General features: G+C 36.0%; 1 protein-coding gene across 1 annotated transcript; it reads left to right on the top strand.

Annotated features, from left to right (window-relative positions):
- Positions 1–776: 776 nt before the first annotated feature.
- On the top strand, positions 777–18343 carry LOC142337680 (uncharacterized). The gene is made up of 5 exons (XM_075387116.1): positions 777–2335; positions 3059–3296; positions 8140–8748; positions 15449–15697; positions 17043–18343. Exons 1-5 carry the CDS (start codon positions 1779–1781, stop codon positions 18261–18263), a joined length of 2874 nt encoding a protein of 957 aa, XP_075243231.1. The 5' UTR covers positions 777–1778; the 3' UTR covers positions 18264–18343.
- The last annotated feature ends 4401 nt before the right edge of the window (positions 18344–22744 follow it).

Here is a 22744-nt window from a genome sequence, read left to right as displayed (position 1 = left end):
TGGAATAAAATAAGCCATGCTATGGGATTGCTCCGAAAATGAAATATAAATATAAAAAGAAAAGAAATGAACAGTGGTGGGCAATCACGCTTTAACTTTTTATTAGGCTATCTAAATTGTAGGTCAAGCAATATTGTGGTAAAGTATAGCTCAGAAAGGGGATTCTCTCTTAGGTACCAAGGGGGGGGGGTGACAATTGTTGAAAAGATCCCCCTAAGCTTGCCCTGGACCACTTGTGTCAATTACATTGTGTACATTTTAATTACGGTGATCAAATCTGTTTATATTGTTAATTTTCATAGAACGACTCAGTGAATCACTTCATTCATTATTAGCAGTTGTTATACTAACTAATGGGAACTACTCAAATTAATCAGAAAGGGAGGGTCACACAATTTTCTATAGCTTTTAGCTGCAATTATAATGAAAAAGGTATCGTAGCAACCAAATAATTTACTAATATAACAGCACTCAATTCAATATAATATAAACCAAACTCCCCAGATTGTAATACGACTTATTTTTTCATCTGCATTTAGTTGATACAATTTACAGTGTGAGTAAACATGAAAGGAGCCCTCGTTTGGTGTTGAGAACTAGAACTGAGTGCTGAAGAAACAAACAGCTAGCCAAAATAAGTATATATACCCCAACAGTGAAAACAAAATAGCTTTTACCTGCGAACACGCAAATGCTTGTGTTCCAAGCAGCCCGTTGCTATGCTTGTTTACGTGTGACCAGAAACAACGTATATGTGAAATTACTCTCTTTCTCTCTCTCCATTTCACTTGACGTTTCTTATTCTCTCTTTCATTCACTCCTGTGTAGTAGTATTGTAGTATTCAATACACATGAACAACATCGAGTTCTATTGCACGTTAGAATGCAGCGAACCTCCACCAAACAGCGCGAAAGGAAATATACCCTTTAAAACATTCCATACTCCCTCGCTTCCTTTCCCGGCCATCTTTCCCCCAGTTTCCCTCAAAATATATGTCTTCATAAGACATTGTTCTCTACCCTGTTCAGATTGTGTCGCTATACCCTCCGATTTCTAACATATTCCACAAATTTTACCCTCTGTGCGTATGCAAACATTTGCCCTGAGTAGGGCTTATTCTTTCTAGCTCTATGGTAACGGGATATATTTGCTCGTCTCTTGTGTGATGCATGCATATATAATACATTGAATTTCGTATTGCATGGTGGGCAAAATTCAGGCCCTGATTTGGGGAATAAAATCTCAAAACCCAGCGTGGCCATAGCACCACACACACTCACTATTTTCTGAGCGAAAATCGCAGCCACATAGTGCATAGATCACTCACTGTACATAACAGTGGCAAGTGGGAAATTTATCAGTTTATACTTGAGAAGTATAGAAAAGGAGAATTGAACAAAGTTACCTGCAGTTTTCCTAGCGTGTCACCATAGCATATATTCCATTCTATATGGGCCATCTTAGCTGTCTATATCCATTTTAGATCTAATTTGACCGGGCAGCACGCATATTTCGAATTGGAATTAAGACACTATGCTGTCCTTTACGACTACTGCTGTTTGCTTTAGCTATCTGTTACACAAATACATTCACAGTTTCACATTTCTCATCAACATATAATTCACAGCTATAACAACTCATGGCTTGAATTTGTGTTGGTGCTGCTGTAATTTTGTTCCAAATCAACTTCGAACCAAAGTAACAACCTCAGTTATCGAACGATTGCACGTTCAAACACTAAAACTAGAGTTCGCTTGGCCTCTAATCGGACGACAAAATGCCCAAACGGATGAAGTACATGAGCCCTGGACCTTCTGATAGATCCAAAAAGTTGCTCTCGCCAATCAGATCAACTGAATTTTGGGACAACTTACGAAGCAAACCCGCAATCAAACGAAATGGCAAAACGCGATCACCCCAATCCAACGCTTCAATGGTACCAAAAACGGACACAAATGCGAGCCTGGATGACTTGAAATCATCCCGAAGTTCTGAACCTGATGATGAGAATGATATTATGTCAAAAATGAGTGATAATGTAATTTCAGTGACCGAAATTGACGCCGGCTGCTCATTTAATAAAGTGTGCAATATTTCGCACCTGGACTTATCGTTGTCGAGTGTGAGTGATTGTCCATTTGAGGGGGGTGAAAACAACAGAAGTTCTCCCGTATTGAAAGAGGGGGAACAGAAACAGAGACGAACACGTCCGAGCAGGTTCTCGGATTCCCCCAACTTGCATTGGAGGAATAAATCATTGGGTGGAAAGGAACAAGAAGGGGGAGCTAAATTGTTTGCTGAAGAGATGAGAAAGATTCAAGAGAATGCATTAAAGTATGATGATATAGATTAGCGGCGAATTCTTTTGTTCAACATCATACCAATAGTAAATCATATAATAGTAAGGTAGCGCATTAATGATCTAGCTTAAAATGTCCGGTGGCACAAGTGTGTGTGTGTGCGGCTGTGGACGGAATGAGAATTTTGGAACACTGGAATTCAAGGTGGAACTGTATAAAAATTATCAAAAATAAATTAATGGTACAAGAAAACCCAATTTTGTTTGTCAGTGTACAGATTCTGGCTTAATATGTAAAGAAATTGGCAAATTTCGATCACAAAAAGTTGCAAATTATGCCAAAGGCATGATAAATCGAGCGTCATTTGTCCGTATGAGGGCTCTTTTCTGTTATTGGCTGCACAATTAAATTGTAAATGCCGTTTGTATATAATTGTATATGTTAGTGTATGAAATGAAACCAATATGCTATAACATGTATAAGCGGGGGTGCTGCAAACGGACGTGGGGGGGGGGGGGGGGGGGGGGGGGGGCATTAACAGAAAAGAGCCCGTATGAGTAAGTAAACAAAATTGAGATAATCTTGAAAAGTCTAAAATTGGATGTGGTGCGAACGCTCTTACTGTTTGATACTGTACATTAATAATTTTGTGGGTTTATTCCGTACATAACTCAAATTTCAAAACCGCACATAGCATGAGTGGAACTAAGGCGTCTGCGATGAGATGGATTGTAAAGAGTGTCTCGTGATATTTCAGCTGCGATTACCCCCACTCAATCAGTAATGAAGTTCCTGCAACAAGTTCTAATCCTTCACCTCAATCAGAACCTGAGCGCATTATTAGTTCAACTTCTGAATTTCCCAGTTTGCTAGCAGAGCCCAGTTTGGACCAAGTACATCGTCGACGTAGGAGATCAAAGTCACGAAGCCCTCAGTCGCCTCCGTCCAAGAAGCGTGAGGAGCCCTATGGGAGGCGAAATCGATCTTCAAATCATGTAAATCTAATGATATCATCATTTTTTATACTTAACATAACTTGATCGTCCGATATGCTATAGGTATGTAAACATCAATTATTCATTGCATGTCACCAATAGCCTGCTATCAAGCAACGGAGATGTCGGAAAAAACAGTTTAAAAAATTGTCCACCGCTTCGATGTAGCCTTTGGGGCCAATTATGGGTCACCTGAACAAAAACATGACCAGAAAGTTTGGGCACAAATATATTCATCAAAAAAAATTGCATTTCACCCTTTTCTAATCCCGGGGCAGAATATAACCATGATTGCGTTCAAAACTCTATTTGCATTTTTCACAAGGAACAGAAGCATTCAATTTAATTACAAATAAATCGAGAATGTTAAAATTAAAGCATTTAATTGTTCCGAACCCACTTTAGTGGGGGGATCGATGTATTCACCGTAGAAACGTGTGAGTGGTGTCATTAAAAAGTCTGTCCAGCGTAGAATATGGAATTAAAAGGATTCTGAATTTCGTGTTTTCCAATGAGTTATCGATGTTTAAAGTTTTGTTCACATTTGACTGATTTCTGTTGTTTCTGATCACATTTTCTGCATTTTGCTGATAATTGTCAATTATGCTAAAAGATATGTTAAAAAGTAAACAATAGTAACATTAGTTTTAGCTTTGAAAATCGAGAAGTCTTTTTTGAACTGTCTGGTCCAACTTTCAAGCAAAAATTTCAACTAATTGTTTTTAAAATTCAGCCTTTTTTCGTCAAAAAGGCAATAAATATGCGTTTTTAGGCAACTCCGTTTGAGTTTGCCACAGGTACAGGTACAGACATAGTCTGTGGAGACTACAAAGAGGGATTTGAACTCCATAAATTTCCAAAAATCATAATTTATTATTGATATATTACCTTTTTGTCAAATTATCGATGACATATTTTAATATCTGGAAAAATCACACGTTTTTATTGGACGAGCAGCATTAGTACGGCTAGTTATGGTCTCGTGGATTTTTACAATCCAAAAATTGTTCAGATTGTTTTTTGGGCGCTGTCTTTTCTGAAATATTGCATTTTTTGTGTTTACTACAGACCAGAATTATTTCAAGTCAAGACTCATTTATTCACAGATCCATTTAACAAAGTGCACATAATTTATTCTCGTGGTTTTTATGGCTGTAACGCAGTTTTTGCGTAAAATTGTTCGTAGAATTTTGACTTCTCCCTGTATTCATCGGCCTGAAAAGAATTTTGAGTTACGACTGAAAATAAATCTATCTAGTATTTGTAGTTGAAAGCTAATGGTTGTCTTGAATATTAAGCATTTGTTTTCAATAAAAAAAATGGACTTTTAGTTTTTCACTTTCCATATTATTTTGTCTATCAACATGAAGCGTAGTCTTGTCAAAGACTGTTTGTTTTTTCCCATCCAATTAAAATTTGGTTTGAATTGCAGTTTTATGCTTTATACAATGGTTTTCTGGTTTCGATGTGCGTGTAGTTTTGTAAAAAAAGTTTTTTGACATTTGAAAATTTTTGTGGTTTCTCCCATTCTTCGCTCATTATAACATTCAAGTCAATTCACATATCACATCATTGGTGTCGCAAGAGGCTGCAAGTGGACTTTTTTTGTGTTTTTAGCGAATAAGATATGGTCCTAACGGCATCGACACCAATTTTTTGTTAATGTTAATTGAATTTTTGATTTTTGTCTGCATTTGTCGTTCTTTTTCTGGACTTATGGCATACTCTGGATATTTATTATGATTAAATGCTTCCTATGGAGGTTCAATGAAATTATTTAACGATTGTAGTTGATAGCTCATGTTTTTCATGACTGAATTTATTTGTTTTCAGAAAAACAGAAACCTATTTTTTAACTTTGCTTCTATCTTTTTTGTCTACCTGTTATCTAGTCTCATCAATGAACACTAAAATGCCACATTATTGTGCTGATGAAAGGTGCAATTGAACATATGCAAAGTTTTAAGTGAATAGGTTAAGGTTTTTAACGGCTTCGAGACTTTTTTCTCGCAATTTTATTTTGAATTTTTGACTTCTGTCTCTATTTGTTGATATTTTTGTTGTTTGACATTTTCGGGGTTCCTAGTGAGTCTCTATGGCTGCCTATAAAAGGTGGAAAAAATACTTAAATATTTCATCTTATGGTCTTGATGACTCTGAAGTTAACTGTTTCAAAAATACATGTTTTTTTTTTCAACTATGCATTTTTGTTTTCTATCTAAATTTTGAAAAGTTTCATTAATGGCAGTCCACATATAACAATGTTAGCGTTAAAAGGAGACGCAATTGAATCTTTCTGTTCATTATAGGGAATAGAAAATGGTTATAACGGTTTCGAGACCGTTTTCCAGCGAAAGCTATTTTAATTTTTTTCTGTATTTGTTCATTTTGTAGATGTATGGCATATTCTCGAAAATGACAAGTCTCAATTGCTTTCCGTGGAGATATGAATGAACATAATGAGGGATTTCAGTCAATTGCAAATGGTTTTCATGATTCTGAAATTAATTGTTTTCAAAAAACTAAAGCTTGTTTTTAACTTTGTTTGCCGTGTTTGTTTTCTACTTTTTACCTAGTTTAAATTAAGGACAGGTCCCATATCTTTTCTAATGAAAAACAAATCCTTTTGGTTAGTCAAAAATCCATCTGATGTTTTTTTTAACTTTGTTATTATGCATTTGAAAAACAGACATTGAGTTTTGTTGGTAATCAATGCTTGTTTCTACATGAGTTTTTCGAACAATTCCTGAAACTTTTGAAAGTTTCAACAATTTCAGAAACTTTCTCATTGGGCAGAGAATTAAGTCAAATATGTGGATGATCTACCATAACAAAAAATTTCCCGAAAAAAATATCATAATGCGGTAAATCTCAGTAAAAAAAGGCGGATGGTTAATCTCAATTCACATATAATCGAAAATTCAGATAAATGAAGACTAATCAGAGATATTATCTTGGCTAATGTGCTGAACAATGTTGTGCTTCATCTTTTCAAAAGAACTTACGATTAAAATTCAGACTGATTGTCACACCATTTTTAAAATAGAAACCAGAAAACGAGTTGTATTACATTAAAAGTTTCCTTGTCTTGAAAACCGTTTGTTGAGTCAATATTCTGCAGCCTTCTAGTTTGACCATTGGAAAGATCCAAAAAAATTAGAGAAAGGTCACTTGGTCGAAGAATTCACCACTGACACGCAAACAGCAAAAAGTTGGACATTTTCAATAATTGTTAACATTGCTGACAGAATAGGAAATATGTAAATTTTTTTAATGTACTCACATCCTCGTGAAAAGGTTGCGAGCATTTAATATTGCACTAGTGGAAGTGGAAAAATTAGGTAAAATACGCTATATAATTTTTAACAAAAATGGTCCGATTATGTAGAATATATTAAGAGAAGTGAAAAATTCCAAAACGTTTCATACAAACTGAACTTCTTGGTCTAGCAATTCGAAGCATTTGCAAAGTTAGGTTTACATATTGCAGCAGATGAAAATACACAATGTGAATTCTCCACTTACATAATGCAGCAGATGAAAATACAATGTGAATTCTCCACCAGTCATAGACTGAGCAGACTCTACTCTCTTTTAATTAGAGCATGCTACATTATTTTCGTCAGTGTTCTGATATTTCTACACTATGTGTGTATCTTTGACTCCGGCGTATGCTCTATACTTTGACGTTATAATTGAAATTCTCCTGTGTTCTACTGAGTCGGTAGTCTGATAGACTTAGGTAAGTCTACTTCGCGCGCATGAGTAAGTAGCTCTAACTATACCAAACTCAAGGCTTTAGAAAGAGCCATCATTGGGTCCGCCTTAATATTCCTTTGGCTTGAAAAAGTTATTTTTTTGGATTAAAAAGAAAACATTTTAGTTTTACAATATTCTTTGTTGCCCAATTTGTTTTATTCTTTATGCTGCCATGAAGGAGCTACTGAATGAAGTCTTTACCAGTCTTTGATTTTTTGATGATGACAACAGTGCTTCCATTTTCTATATATAAAATATGATGTGTATGAAAAGTAAAAGTCAGCTTACAAAGTGTAAATGGAGAGTGAAAAGTTCAGAAAAGTAAAATATATGGAGAATTTCACACTGGATTTTTCTTGGAGAAACGAGAAATTTTAGATGTCTTCAAGAATTGATCCAGACGTTCAAGAGTTATCAAAAGTATCAGTTTTTATCTACTAAGTTAAGAGAGTCCGGCCCTCATAATATTTGTAACCCTGAATTATTAGTTTGTATCTATTGAGTTAAGAGAGTCAGGCCCTCATATTTCTAACCCCAAGATTAGATGTTAGAAAAATTAAAATTAAATAAAATTTTCTGTGTGGTAACCGCAGCACTTGTTTCTCCTATAAAACTGTTGACCGAACGAAAAAAGCATATGCCAGAAGCAAGATGTATAAGCAAGAAGCCAAAAAGGCCCATGCTCAAGACTAGACTTCTGGATGCCCATCTCGCAAACATCAGACGCTTATCTTGTAAGAATCTTGCAAGAGTTCGATGCTTATCTTGAAGAATCTTACAAGATCGACGCTCATCTTGCAAGATTCTTGCATATCTGACGGCCATCTTGCGAGATCTTACAAGAATCTTGCAAGATCGTGCGTAATCTTACAAGACTCTTGCAAGATTCTTGCAAGATCTTGCAAGTTAGCCATCGGTAATAGACTACGGATGTAGCCACTCTCATTGGACGTTTCATTAGGCCAAGGCTTTTTTCTGAGTTGATTCAGTATGGTTAATTTTAGGCTAAATAAGTTTTTTTATGAAATGCGATTTTTCTCACATTTTTGATCGGTTTTGATTCCTGACCTTCAGCTTGTTTCAGCGAACGGATTCGAGGAGAAAACCAACCCGATCTAAAAGTAGGAGTCAATCAAAACATAAATCTGACCACAAAAGGCAGAGAAGAAGTCGCGAACGGCAGAGATCTAAACGGTCACGGAGTCGTGTTGGGAATTCTACATCCACAAGATCGGGAACACCACTAACTTCCACAATTGGACCAAACTATCCCTATAATGAACACCTGAGACTAGGTCAGAATTTTATGAACAGATTTAAAGAAGTTGAAAGATCTCGTACGCGTACCAATCGTCAAGGAAGTCACAACAATCATAATTTCAACCAATCCTTGAGTTTCGATGAGAATTTTTCTGGCGAATATCAATCGTCCGGACTTCTTAATGAAGTTGATCGTGACGGAAATTACGACAATTGTCAATCTGAAGAGAGTGGCCAAGAACTGACAGAGCAGGATATAGTTGACATGAGGTTCCCGCTCTTCGACACTCAAAGTCCAGACGTTGAGAACAAGAGGAGGTATCATCAGGACAAGCGGAGTGAAAAAGTGACAGAAGAGAGCAACAATACTTCAGCTTTTAAAGGGAAGAGGAGAAATATCTGCAAGTTCTATGTCTGCGGATACTGCAAAATAGTACGTGTCAATGAGTAGCAAACCTAAGAAATGCTAAGAAATTAAATGGCATTTGAGACCTAATGACACTAGCTTCGTCTAGTTTTGAACGTTTGAAGCTAGTGCAAAAAATTGACTTTTCTGCATTTACGTTTTTGTTGCGCAGACTCTGCAACTGTTTTTAAGTTTTTCAACAATTTTTTGCAACTTTTTCAATTTTGTAAGTCTATTTAAATGTAATTTCTTTTCTACATTGATAAGTAATCTAAGGAAAAGCGAAAGTTACGGTCCCAAATACAAACTATTTGTATTTTTCAAACAAGTTTGAAATAAGTTGTCTTCGATCAAAAGAAGCTTCTTGCTTTCTCAACAATTTAACTTTTAACGAAGTTTGAAGCCGTATTTCGCTTTATGCATGAGTTTTGCTTGGTTTCTTTAATTTGTTTTCTAAAACATTTTTTCGCCCGCTTGGGTGATTGAGTTGACTTTCAAATATGGAATAAACTGGCGAAGCCAGAGAGTATTCAGCCACAGAACATTCAACATTTCGTTATTTCTTTGTTTTTGTAGCCGTGAAGTGATAACCTGGTCGTATTTAGTATCATCGTGATTTTTAAGAAATCTAGAGATCTGAAATTTAATTTTTCACGTCTCATTTGTTTTTGGCTTTTGCTTTTTCCCCGTTACTTTCCGTCGAATCTCACTAAAGCAGTTGTTAAATAATGATAAAATCGGAACAAAAAGCAGAAGTTTCAAAAATCCTTTTGTTTATTGAGAATGATTATTTTGCGAATCATTGAAACGAATAGCTATAAAATCATGAAATTCTGTACTTTTTTTCTAAGGGAAGGCATTGAGATCTTTCATTGTCTAGAATTTGTTGAATTACCGCAAAAGAAACGACAGATACATGTAAAAACGAATGAAAAAATGATGAATGATGAAAATTTTTTGAATGATGTAAAAAAAAATTGCAAGATAACGGTGTCGCAGCCGGCAAAAACAAAAAATTCACCAAAAAAAGCTCCATTGCACTGTCCTTAAACGTCGATTTGGCCTGGTATTAGAGTGCTAATATACCACACAAACAAAACAGAATCTCAAATTCGGGCAAGCACGTAACATCAATAACACTTTTACGAAAACTCTTAATAGATCCAAGAAACCAAGTTTGAAAAACCATTATAGCAAAACTTTATTTCACAAAGAAAAGAAGAAGTTTTTGTTTGAACTGAGATAGGGCTACAAATTGACAGAAGTCAAGACCCTTTAAGACTCTTATAGGAAGAAGAAGTGAAGCTAGCCCTCTTTCTGAATTTAAAAAGTTTTTGCCAGCAGTTTTCTGGTCTCCACTTCCGGCAAACATGAACAAAGTGGGCTAAATAGGCCTATTTGGAGCCATTTTTGTTGTCAAAAAGACTGAAGTTAGACCAAATTAGAATATATTGATAGCGAAAACTCGAAGCAAACTGTTCGCCGAACCTCATCGATCTTTAGAGCTAAAACCAATATCTATGTTGTCGACAATTTGAAAAAAATATTAGCAAACAGGAGAAACATTTTGGGCAAAAACTCCTAAAAATGTGAAAAAAACGACAGAAAATGGTCTGCTATCCACATAACTTTAAATCTCGATAAGTGTTTCTTTTACACGTGTTGAGTTGGCAATCTTTGACTACATTTCCTTCTGCCGGACATCCATAGCATAAGCGTTGCTTCCTCACTGCCACGTAGCGATCATTCACCACTTTTTTTCCGATTAAAGTACAGTTCCAAATTTTGTGACTGCCATCAGATGAATGACGGTTATCGCTTTGTGTTTGCTTTGTTTTTTTCACACGCGTTGAGTTGGCAATCTTTGACTACTTTTCCGTCTGCCAGACATCCATAGCATAAGCGTTGCTTCCTCACTGCCACGTATCGATCATTCACAACTTTTTTCTGATTTAAATACAGTTCCAAATTTTGTGAGATGAAGGACGGTGATCGCTTTGTGTTTGCTTTGTTTCTTTCAAGTTTGAACTTGAACTACAATTTGATTATTCTGAGATTATTTTATTTGTGAATTCTGCTGTGTTGGTCTTCTTCACTGCGTTCTTCTTTAAGCGCCGAAATCCCTTCATGCACCAATGCAATTCTTGATTGCCATTTTTTATGCATGACAAGATCAGTCCCGTCCTTGTCCTTGTCTAAGTAGAACCGCCCTTTCTCTTGGACAACTTTTTGTAGCTCATCAACTGCCATATAAAATGTTGAAACTGATTGCCGGTCACCAGTGTGTTTGTACTTTATGGGCACTCATTAGGGTAAATACAATGACAGCGAACTGAATCAGAATCGCAGAATTGCGAAGTCTCACTTGATTTGCTTTTCGCAGGCTCTCGAACTGAGCATCTAAAGTTGCATACGGTCTTCAACATTTTTACTCTGGAATGCTCCACGCAACACCATAACACTCTTCAAAATATCAAATTCCCGAGATTGTAGATTTTGCCTGTTAGCAGAGTTTTAAATTGTTCGTTTTTTCAAATTCGTATTCATGCGTTTATACACTGTTTCTATAAACTTGCTAGATCACTTAGGTCACTGCAGCAGGTTGCTTTTGAAATCACTCAACACAAACTTTGGTAAACTGCTGCTGCTTGAGTGTCCAACGATGTGTCGCATACCAATTTTTTCAGTAAGATTTGGTTCTCAACACTTGATGAACGACCGCAAGAGTTTAGGTACCACGGGTAACGTTAACGTTTGTTCCGTCGAGGATTGATGTCGAAACGATTTTTGGATTGAACTATTATGCGCGTGTCGTCCATTGCATTAGCTGACTCCAAGACATCTCTCTCTTTCTCGGTGTCAAAATAAAAGCTTACTTGTCACAAGCTTTAATTGATTGAGAACTTACGTCATCTTTTTCCAATGCTGTGCTTTGCAATTTGCGCTCCAGATCCCGCTCTTTTATCGAAGCAGATATTGCATCTTCAATTCTGTCTTTCTCTTTTTCAGCGCCAACTTTTCTCGATCAAATTCTACTTGATTGAGCTGCAATTTTGTAGCTGCATCGAGTTGCATCACTGTAGATGTTAATATACATTTTCTGTATCATGACTAGATGTTTGCACGTTTCGTGTCACCGTATTCTCTGCCGTACGGCTCGTGCTATAATTTTTGCCTGCATTGACCACTGAAGAGCAAATTTGTTGCTCTGTCAGCTGTGAACTGTTTGAAGGCGGTTCTGCATCATTGCTTTGATTTGATTGCCTTTGCTGATTTGACATAGTTTCCCTTCCTTGGGTGCATTGCTTTTTTGCAGTTCGCTTTTACAACAATATCAAATTGTACTCGAACAGCTACAAATCAGACGGTACGGGACCGTTTTGTGCATACCAGTTCAATCAGATAGGCAATTTGAAAAAAATTAAATATCTAAGAGCTCATTATGCAAAAATATTTAACCATAAGCTTCAGTTGGTTTTTGTCTTTTGTACTCACAAGTTGAAATACCAAACCTTGGTGTGTATGATTGGAATTGCAGCCCAAGTACTTTGGAAATAAAAGGACACAGTAACAAGTTATTTACTGCTCCAGATTCATTTTCAGCACAAGACAGAGTTACACTTTGTGTACCGCTCAAGTCAGCTTAATTTTGAAGTGTTCCTGAGTTACAGAAAGAGAGCCAGTTGCTAAGGCTATTACTGTTAAGTGCTGGTTGGGTTGCTGTATTCATTCCCCTTTTCTTTTTTCTCTTGAAACGTTTTAACTTTAAATAGAACTGTAGAACTACAATTATGACTATTAATATGAACAACTATTTACTATGGCAGAGAAAGTGGACAAAATTGATTAACTAATACAAAAAGTTTGCTCTTCTCATTTTTTGTGCGGATATTTTTCCGCCTCCTACACAAGCTGAGCTCCAGCAATTTTTTTTCCACTTTTGGTTTGAACTTATTGTATCTCCTCTTCAATTGGTAGACAAGTAAACCAAGAATGTTGAGGAGTGCAGTCGGAAATTATGCGCCATCGCACATTAGTAAACCTCTTTGTTTTAGTTTCTTGGTTAAACAGTTTTTTTATTAGTATGTGACTTAGTGCAAACTGACACCGGCAAATGCATTTTAGAGTGCCAAATGTGAAATCACTTCAGACTTTACAATTGGGGCCATTTTGTTGCCTCCATTGTTCTGATTCGTTTGTTCCGATGCAGAAATCAGGTTGCTTTTTTCAAAAGCTCTATTCGATTTGATATCAGCTGATAGTATTCATTATAACTCTTAAAGTATCAAAGAGGCAGCAATTGAAACGTGTTCATTTATACCTCTTGAGGAAGCAATTGAGACAGGTCAATTATCTAAAAAGGGTCATTCTACTACTACAAAAGAACAAAAAACAGGAAAATGTAAAAAAAAATAAAATAATTTAACTATAGAACGGTATTGGAACCGTTAAAATCTGATTTAACTCTCTGAGAATTTTAAATGTCAGTTGCGCATTCTTTAAACGCCAAAAGACCTCCCCATTAGAGCAATAGAGTTATAAGTAGTTAAAATATATTCTGAATAATTGGAAGATAACCTAAAATTGCATTTATTTAATGAAAATGCCTAGTATAGAAGCCAAGGAACCAATATTTGAAAATGGAACAAATATAAAGATTGGATTTCGACTCACTGGAACAAATCTGCGGCCTATTTTTACAGATACGAAGCTACCTATTGACAGAAGTAATATAAATTTGACAAAGCTTGAAAATCTATCGATTTTTTTTCAAAGCAAAATTTTTTGAAAAAAAAACTCAAAAAATCATAAGCTTTCAAGTAAAAACAAACACGGATCAACTGGCAACTACTTGACAATCTATTTGGACTCATTATTAGCGAGACTAATCCGTAGAACTACAAAAAACAGCAATAGGGACGGAACTGAAAATTTCACCATCAGATTTTCCAAACCAGTATTGATGCACTTGAAACTATGAGACATTGAAAACTTTTATGATCGTAAAATTGACCGTATTTTAAATCATCACTTGTTCTACGTTGATAGTCAACGGATCATCTTGGTAAAGCATCTATGTGAAAAGAACTTGAAATGTTGTGCAGTATCGAAAATTAAAAAAAAATTTTTGAAAACACCTTGACAGGACCTGATGATATCAGTCATATCATATAACCACTACAAAAATAGTTTTCTGGTCGCTGAAAAGTTGATGAGACCTGTTTATAAAGAGACTAAAATAAATATTGACAAAATCTTTTCGTTCAAAAATTCTTTTGTTTATTGAAAATGATTATTTTGAGAATCATTGAAACACATAGCTATAAACTGAAATCATGAAATTGTTTACTTTTTTCTCTAAGCGAAGGCATTGAGATCTTTCATTGTCCAGAATTTGTTGAATTACCGCAAAAGGAACGACAGATACATGTAAAAATGAATGAAAAAATTTAAAAAATTGCAAGATAACGGTGTTGCAGCCGGCAAAAACACAAAGTTCACCAAAAAAAAAAGAAAATTCCATTGCACTTTGCTTAAACGACGATTGGGCCTAGTATTAGAGTGCTAATACACCACGCAAACAAAACAGAATCAAAAGCAAGCACGTAACATCAATAACACTTTTACGAAAACTCTTAATACCAGATCCAAGAAACCATTAATTTGAAAAACCATTATAGAAAAACTTTATTTCAAAGAGAAAAGAAAACATCAATAACACTTTTACGAAAACTCTTAAAACCAGATCCAAGAAACCATTAATTTGAAAAACCATTATAGAAAAACTTTATTTCACAGAGAAAAGAAGAGGTTTCTGTTTGAACTGAGATAGGGCTACAAATTGACAGAAGTCAAGACTCTTTAAGACTCTTATAGGCAGCAGAAGTGAAGCTAGCCCTCTTTGGGAATTTAAAAAGATTTTGTCAGCAGTTTTCTGGTCTCCACTTGCGGCAAAGATTAACAAAGTGGTCTAAATAGGCATATTTGGAGCCATTTTTGATGTCAAAAAGACTGAAGTTAGAAGAATTAGAATATTTTTTGATGGCCAAAAACTCGAATCAAACGCTTCGCCGAACCTCATCGATCTTTAGAGCTAAAACCAATATCTATGTTGTCGACAATTTAAAAAATATTAGCAAAAAGGAGAAAAACTTTGGGCAAAATCTCCCAAAAATGTGTATAAAAACGACAGAAAATGGTCTGCTATTCACATAACTTTAAACCTCGATAAATCTGTGGAAAAAATACAAAATAAAAAAAAAATCTTTTTAATTTCATATTCTACGCTGGACGGCCTTTTTATTGATACCAATCATAGCTCACTACGATACACGATGAATATATTGATCGGCGAAAATTGACTTTACACAAAAGACCCAATTGACTATCTAGTTAGTTCGTCCCCCCCACTAAAGCGGGGTTGAAACAACAATTTTATGGCCGGCGAACATGATTGTAAGATGAACATACCTAAGGTGTTAAGTATCAAGTTTTTTAACGTTGTCTTTTTAAGTTCTGTTCAGAAACTAGCCTGAATCAATTTAAAGAGATTCGTGGAGTAATAAATTGAAAATTGTAAGATGTGAAACAACATTGAGCCATTAATGATATCAGTCTGAAACATGACGAATAATGAGGGGGCTCTAAATCAAACTTGTATGGCATACTATATTCCAGTTGTTGTCGTGAGATTAAACTGTTTCCAAAACATGCCAAATTTGTTTAGGGATCCAAGTGCCACTTTTCCCACGACACACCTCAGTTGGTGAAGAAAAAGATGGAGTTGTGTCTGTTCTACGCTGGAGATGGATGCACAAAGGGAGAATTGTGCACACACCTACACAAACAATTCCCTTGTTACTTTTTCCATAGGGGTATAGGTCCAGGGGGAGCTGTGGGCAGTTGCAACTTCGGACACAAGTGTCGCTTCTCACACGATCAGATGAATACGGACTTGGAAATTGCACTGGACAGAGTAAGATATTTAAAGATATTAAAGGAAACTGTGACATGGCTTTCTGTTTCTAGCTCTTTCGTTGAAATTTTGTTAAAACACTCACGCGTAAATTTTAAAATGCCGAAAGTCTGCAGTGCCAGAAGTTAAAATGCCAGAAGTTCCTACTTAGCCAGAAGTTGTCTTCCGTTGACTTTCGTCATTTTAAAACGTGCGCGTTTCGTGTTTTAAGCATGGTTAAGTGATTCTGCAGAAGTCACTTCGAAATTCTGACTTAATATCTCGAGCCGCTTCGCGGTTCTCTATAAACGCCAGAAGTTCTCAGTGACGTCAAGCAGAGTCGCGTAACAATTACTTCAAATAACGTGTTGTCACTTACGAATTCAAATTTCAATTCAAAAATTGAACACTCAATTTTTTTTATGTTTCTGTAGGTTCAAGACGACCGGGGAACCATTACTTATGATCCAGATTATCAAATGGTGGTAATCTAGATTTTACTACCAGTTTTAAGTTTTTTAAAAGTGCCGAGGTTTTCTTTTTAATTAAAGTGTTTTTTTTCAATTAAAAATGATATCGAACTTCAGATCGAAAGTTACAATTGAAAATAAAAGTTGGCTCTCATTGGTCACAAGAAAAGTTCTGAACGTTGTATTAGCACGGTTTGCAAAATAATTGTTTTTATTTGCATTTTTATTTTGAAAAAATATAGAATGAAATTTTCCGATAAGCAATGAGAAATAAAGTGGATCAGTGATCGATAAAGTGGGACAACTTGCCAAAAGAAATCCGGAAAGAAAAAAAAACCAAAAATAAATATAATGATAAAGTAAATCGCGAAATGGTTAAATTACATAAACGTGTTCCAATAGATAGAATAGAACAAGAGTTTAGAAATTATTTCTACTGGTAGTGTAAGGACCAAACTATTCATATATTTAAAGTCATTCTGAAAATGTAAATGTTTAACCAAAAGTTTTTGACCTTGTATGCTTACGAGGGAAAATGTCACAATTTTGTAAAAAATATTCTTGTGTTATCACTGCAGTGATCCTAAAATGTTTTGTTCTGTCGGCGTAGTTTTAGAAGCCTGAAGAAGATTCTGTATTGAGTTTTTTTCTGAATCTTTTCTGATCATAAAAATCAAAAATGACCTTGTATATGATGGTCAGGGAAGTTACATGATGGGCAACCCGGGTATGGTTATAAAATTTGAATTTGCATTTGATAGATTTAAAAATGCAATACGTCTTACGTCACTAACTTTTCAATGTTTATAATGTTTATCTATGGCTCTCATGCTGCTGGCGCGCGACAGAGTTCAATGAAAATGGATGAATTGAAACTTATATTAAACTTATTTCAGTTCTTGGAGTGCAAGCCTCAGATCAAACGAAAGGCTCCCATGCATAACTACAACAACATCAACAATAACAACGATGATGAGAACAGCGTTGGCAATTCACAACCCCAACATCCATTGCCATCGGCAGCCCAAGCCCACTCTTTTCCTGATAGTCCTTCTTCTAGCCATTTTATCCCCCATGTTTCCGCTCCCCCTGCCCTGGCCCCCCATCATTCAATGTTCCCCCCATTCCCACCTCCAGTCGCACCCCCAGCCACTGCCCCATTTCCGCCTTCCAGACCCAATAGGCCATCAAAATTTTTCTCACAATCTGAACTGGAAGAACAAACTAGTTTGACAAATGCTTCCGCTGGTTTCAATAATGGTTTTTACGAAACCAACAACAATTCCATCAACTTCGCTGCCAATGACAATGATCACCTCCAATCAAATGGGTTCTCAAACGGCTATCAGGATACCTGGGCTGTAAACAACAATCAACATTTGTTAGCATCAAATTACTCTGAGCAGAAAAATGTTGAGCAACAAAACTGGTCAAACGGCCGGCAACAAAATCAAGATATCAATTACTACAGAACGAATAGTTTACCGGAGCTTCAAGGTCTACAAGCTATGAATATGCGAAGTCACAATTTTGAACCCGAAAGATCAGTTTGCGAATTTGAAGAGAACACATCAGCATCACGTTCGAGTTTCACAAATTGTCACCAACCCAAACACAGCCCCCCAGCTGTCACGTGCAATACAACATACATTCCATTAGATCGCCAGTGCAGTTTGAAAGATCCTAGAATTGAGAACTTTAACAATGACTTCTCTATATACCGAGGCCTCCTGACTATGAAAAACAGGCTTCCAAACTTACCCGCAATTATATTCCCACCCGTCATCATAAATTGCGAAAAAACAATTCCCTGGAGATTCCCTAAACTTTTGGACCTGGACTTGATCGAGGGAATTTGCTCCACAGTCGAGGAACCCCAGAGAACGTTGCCTGGATCCCAGTTTAAGCTACACTCAGTTCCACATCAGTCATCTGAAATAAGTTTAGACATCCGAAAGGAGTTAGAACTGTACTGCGTAAACAATGAGCTGAATAATCAACACGCTGTGAATGACGTCACGAGTTTGGATATTGATATGCGTGATCAAAGTGAGAGGTTCACGTCGGCAAGAAACTTGTTTTCGAATGCGGATCCCACCGCCTCCCCTTTCTCATAAACTATAAGTCTCAGATAAAAAATTTTCAACTGTTTTTATTGTTTTTATACATAAATGAAGTTCACTATTTGATTTAATAAGTTTTGTATAAGTTTGCTCTTGGATTAGCTAGTGGTCCCTATTCGAAATGGCTTGGCTAATGAATATTTCAACTTCACCAAAATGGTCCGTAAAAGATGGTCTTGGCAATACATTGACATTCAGGTTTGAAATCAAAACTTGCGAAACTCTTTACGGCCTAATAAATTGTCAAATGTGTTTTAATGCATGGCCATCATGTGATTCAAGTTGACGAAGTTGGTTATTTTTGTTTTGATTCTATGCATTCGCGAACCCATTCAATGGCGCCATTTCATTCCGAGACAAAGTTCTGCATGGCAAGATATAATTCAAACTGAGGCGGGGTTGCAAAATGTTATGAATGAATATATCGGTAAAAGAGAGATTAAAATCAGCATTCAGTTAACCATGTTAAGCGTACAATAAATCTATCAAGCTTTAAAGTTGAAGCAGTAGTGACCTTGAGTTTGAAGTCATTTGTTAATGCCTGAGTCTTTTTCATATAAATATATTATATTTTCAGCCACTTAACTGCTATACATTGTGAAAAAGAATTTTTTTATTGGTTTGTGTCCAATTTTGTCAAAAGAAATCTGTTGAAAATTTTATTTGCCTATTATCCATTCTATTATCCAACCTACTGCAACAATTATCATTTTCTCTCTGACTATTTTTTGTCAAAATTAGTTGTCTGAACATAGCCGGCAGATTGTCGAAAAATAGCAGCGATAGACGCTTGTGGCCTTCCATGAATTGAAACAACTAAAGAAAAAAGATAGACAGATCGACCACCAGTCCTTTAATAGACCACTAGACTTTTTGGGGTTAGATTCGGACTGTCAATTTTATGACATACACGCTCTTTAAGGAAAAGCTCTGAAAGCTTTTTCAAAATTGAAATAAAAAACTCAAGTCTAATACTCAAGAATTGAGGCATATTAGTTTGGCACTATTTAGATGCACACTATTGATATTTAACTATTAAATGCTCATTAAATCTCAAGTTCCATAAGTGAGTTCAAAAGTCGTTTTTATGAATGAGGTAAGTCACGCAATTGACCTATAGGCAGAAATGACGTCACGCACAAACTTTAAATGCAAGGCAGTAAAAGTCACTGTAGTTATTGAAAAAGTCAGGTAGTAAGAACCATCGATGGAGACGACGAATTAAAAAACATAGCAGGACAAGTCCTGGCGTACAATTCAAAGAATGTTCATTGAGTAGATAAAAAACAAGACCTAGAATGGAATACGAGTGAATTGGGAAAACCATTTTTGGAGAATCAGATCAAAACAATTTGAAAAAAAAAACAAAATCAATGTCAAAAAGGCACTTGTGAACAAAAAAACCACTAGCGAGAAATGGAAATTTGGTTCAAACAAAAAACTAGGCCTCGAGTGAACTATGAATGCATTGGGAAAACGCTTTACAAAAAAATCCGGTCCAAAAAATTGAAAAAAGTAAAAATCAAAGCGAAATTGCCGCATACGAACAAAAAACCACTAGCGAGAAAGCGAATTTTTGTTCAAACAATGTTTTCTCACTCTATTGTAAATTCAGAGCGAAAATTTTCACGCCGCAAAACCACTTACTTTTTCGCTTCATTTCCTGTTTCGGCATGACCAAAATCACTACTCTAATTTGACTTCAAAAATCATGAAGATGTGTGAACAGATCTTAGATCTTAAAAAAAGACAGCGCCACAATAAAATTCAAATTCTTTGAATTGTAAAAAAACATAGCAGTACAAGTCCTGAAATACAATCCAAAGAATTGAAAGAAAAACTTAGAAGTAATCTACCAGACCATCAAATCAATTGAACAATGCCAGCCAAAACACAAACAAAATCATCTCAAAAATTGAGAAACTCAAACAATCAAACAAACTAAACAAACATATCTCATTGCTAAAGCTCTTGAGGCTAATACCCTGACGGCAGGATTTATAAGATTCCTTTTCTTAAACATACATATTTCAAAAACATGCTAAAAACAAATTTTCTCTCTGAAATTGGTCCAGGAATATATCTGAAAAAGAATTAATTGGCCCTTGAAGATCGATTAAATCATAAAATGACAGAAAAATTTTTAAAGGTATGCAATCAATTGCAAATTATATTGAAATATTTCTGAAAACCGTGATATTAATTTCTTCACAATCTTTTCTGTGTCTCTAGAGGTTGGCCTGTAACCCGATTCCAAGCCTTACAAAAATTCATTGGCACATAAAGGTCAATAAGCTCGTAAAAAGGTCATAACAAGTAATTTTATCTCGCAAAAGACCTTCATCAGCTTTTAAATCTTCAACCTAAGACTAATCAAACAAAAAACTCAAAAGATCACCAAAACAATGAAAAATTTGCACTATTTTGAGCCCAAAACCCCTAAAAATGACCTTTTAACCTTAAATTAAGGCCATCCCAAAAGCTGCAGCACTTGAACGACTACAAAAGCCTATTTTGGTCCACTAACGAAACTTAAAGCCCGCTGGGCTTTACCTGTTTATCCCGTTTCGAAAGACAAAGTCATTGAAAAATGTGTGAACAGATCTTAAAAAACAGACAGCGCCCCAATACAATTCAAATTCTTTGTATTGTAAAAAACCACGATTTCCCTAATAATAGCTGCAATCGCTTCGCGGCTATTAATTAAGAAATGTTTCAGATGTAATTCTATAACTGATAGTGAAGTATCTGGAAGTTTTGCATCAGGCCCAGATGACTCGATTGCTATCGAAAGGTTTCTCAGATTAATGGTGATGAAAATCTCGTCAAACAATTTGCAATCAATTCTCTCATTACATACGCAACAACTGTTTTCCACTTTTTTAGACTTAAGTGCAAAATCAATATAAAAGTATGAAATATCCATTAATTCGAAAAACGAGATTAAGATACACTCATCAGGGTAATTTCAATTTTATCATAATCCAATAAATCGAGTTAAATCTTTTCTTTGTCTAACTAGATAAAAGCAATAACTTGCGAGTCACCTCGAAGTGCTTGATCACTTTGCTGGCATATTCCCTGGCCAATCACATTTCACTTCCTAGTCTTGCATTTGAGTCCAACTCCTTAAGCCAGAATTCCAGCAACAGCTCCGAATGTGTTTGTGATCCGAAATGTGATACCAGCAAAGTATAGTGCTATGTCCAGAATGTTGCAATAGGAACCCGGATAGCGGAAACCATAAAAGAACATAGCCAATGCTTTACAGAATACTGCAAGTCAACAGAAAATCTGCAAGTCGAGACACAATAAGTGTACCCAAAACTCCAAAACTGACACCAACCACAGCAGTGATGCAAAGACCATTTTTACAGATATCAAAATTGAGCACATGTGCAAAATAGAGAGGCAAACAACCCAGGTTGAGGTGCCAGACCGAAAGTCGATATGTCCAGACCGTCCCAGATGGAAAGTGTCTATGTCCAGACCCTCCCAGACGGAAAGTGCCTATGTCCAGACTTTCGTGCGTTCAAAATTTTTCGTGCGTTCATCGTGCGTTCAAAACTCCCTATGTCCAGACTTTCGTGCGTTCAAAATCTTATATGACCAGACTTTAGTGCGTTCCAAATTAAAATTCGTGCGCTCATTTGTGCGTTCAAAAACACCTATGTCCAGACTTTCGTGCGTTCAAACGTGCTTTTGTCCAGACTTTCGCGCGTTCAAAAATGCGTATGTCCAGACTTTCGTGCGTTCATGTTCAGATAACGTTTTTATGTATTCGTTTCAAGTATAGATACGTTAGGGTGATGGTTGTGATGAAGTGCCCAAGCAGTTGTTACATTTTGTTTAATAAAAGATGTTCGATGAAAGTATTGGCTGAAGGGGGTGCCAGCGACCTAGTTATTAAAGTATGATTTGCTTTGCAACTTCAGCAAGGGTTTATAATTCTAGGTGTGAAATTGTTTTAAACAAAGCAAAATGTTGGATGCGAATTTTCCTGCGTTAGATGTTTTGTAACTTTTGAACTCAAGTGAGTTGAGGTTTTCTTGGTAGAAAGCTTTCACTTGAGTGAGCACTCTATTAGAAGTGTTTAGTCAAACATGGACTCATTAGTTTTTGGCATTCTTGTTTCCATTCAAAAAATTTTCGTGCGCGCCGAGTCACAATGTCCAGACTTTCGTGCGTTCAAAATTTCTTATGTCCAGACTATCGTGCGTTCAAAATTGCATATGTCCAGACTATCGTGCGTTCAAAATTGCACATGTCCAGACTATCGTGCGTTCATTTTTTTTCCAGACCGTGTAATTTTGAACGCACCTTGTGCGTTCATTTCGGTCTGGACATATCGACTTTCGGTCTGGGACCTCAACCTGGGAAGTTATTATACCAATCTACTACATTTTGTGTAGTTTCGGTGATTACTGTTCCCAGAAAGGCCACAATTGAGAAAATTTCTTTCCATGATACTGTGA

Source organism: Convolutriloba macropyga, chromosome 4 (assembly GCF_964194025.1).
Source record: "Convolutriloba macropyga chromosome 4, txConMacr16.3, whole genome shotgun sequence".
NCBI lineage: Eukaryota > Metazoa > Xenacoelomorpha > Acoela > Convolutidae > Convolutriloba > Convolutriloba macropyga.
The sequence above is the reverse complement of the archived record's forward strand: the minus strand, read 5'-3'. Positions and strand labels throughout refer to the sequence as shown.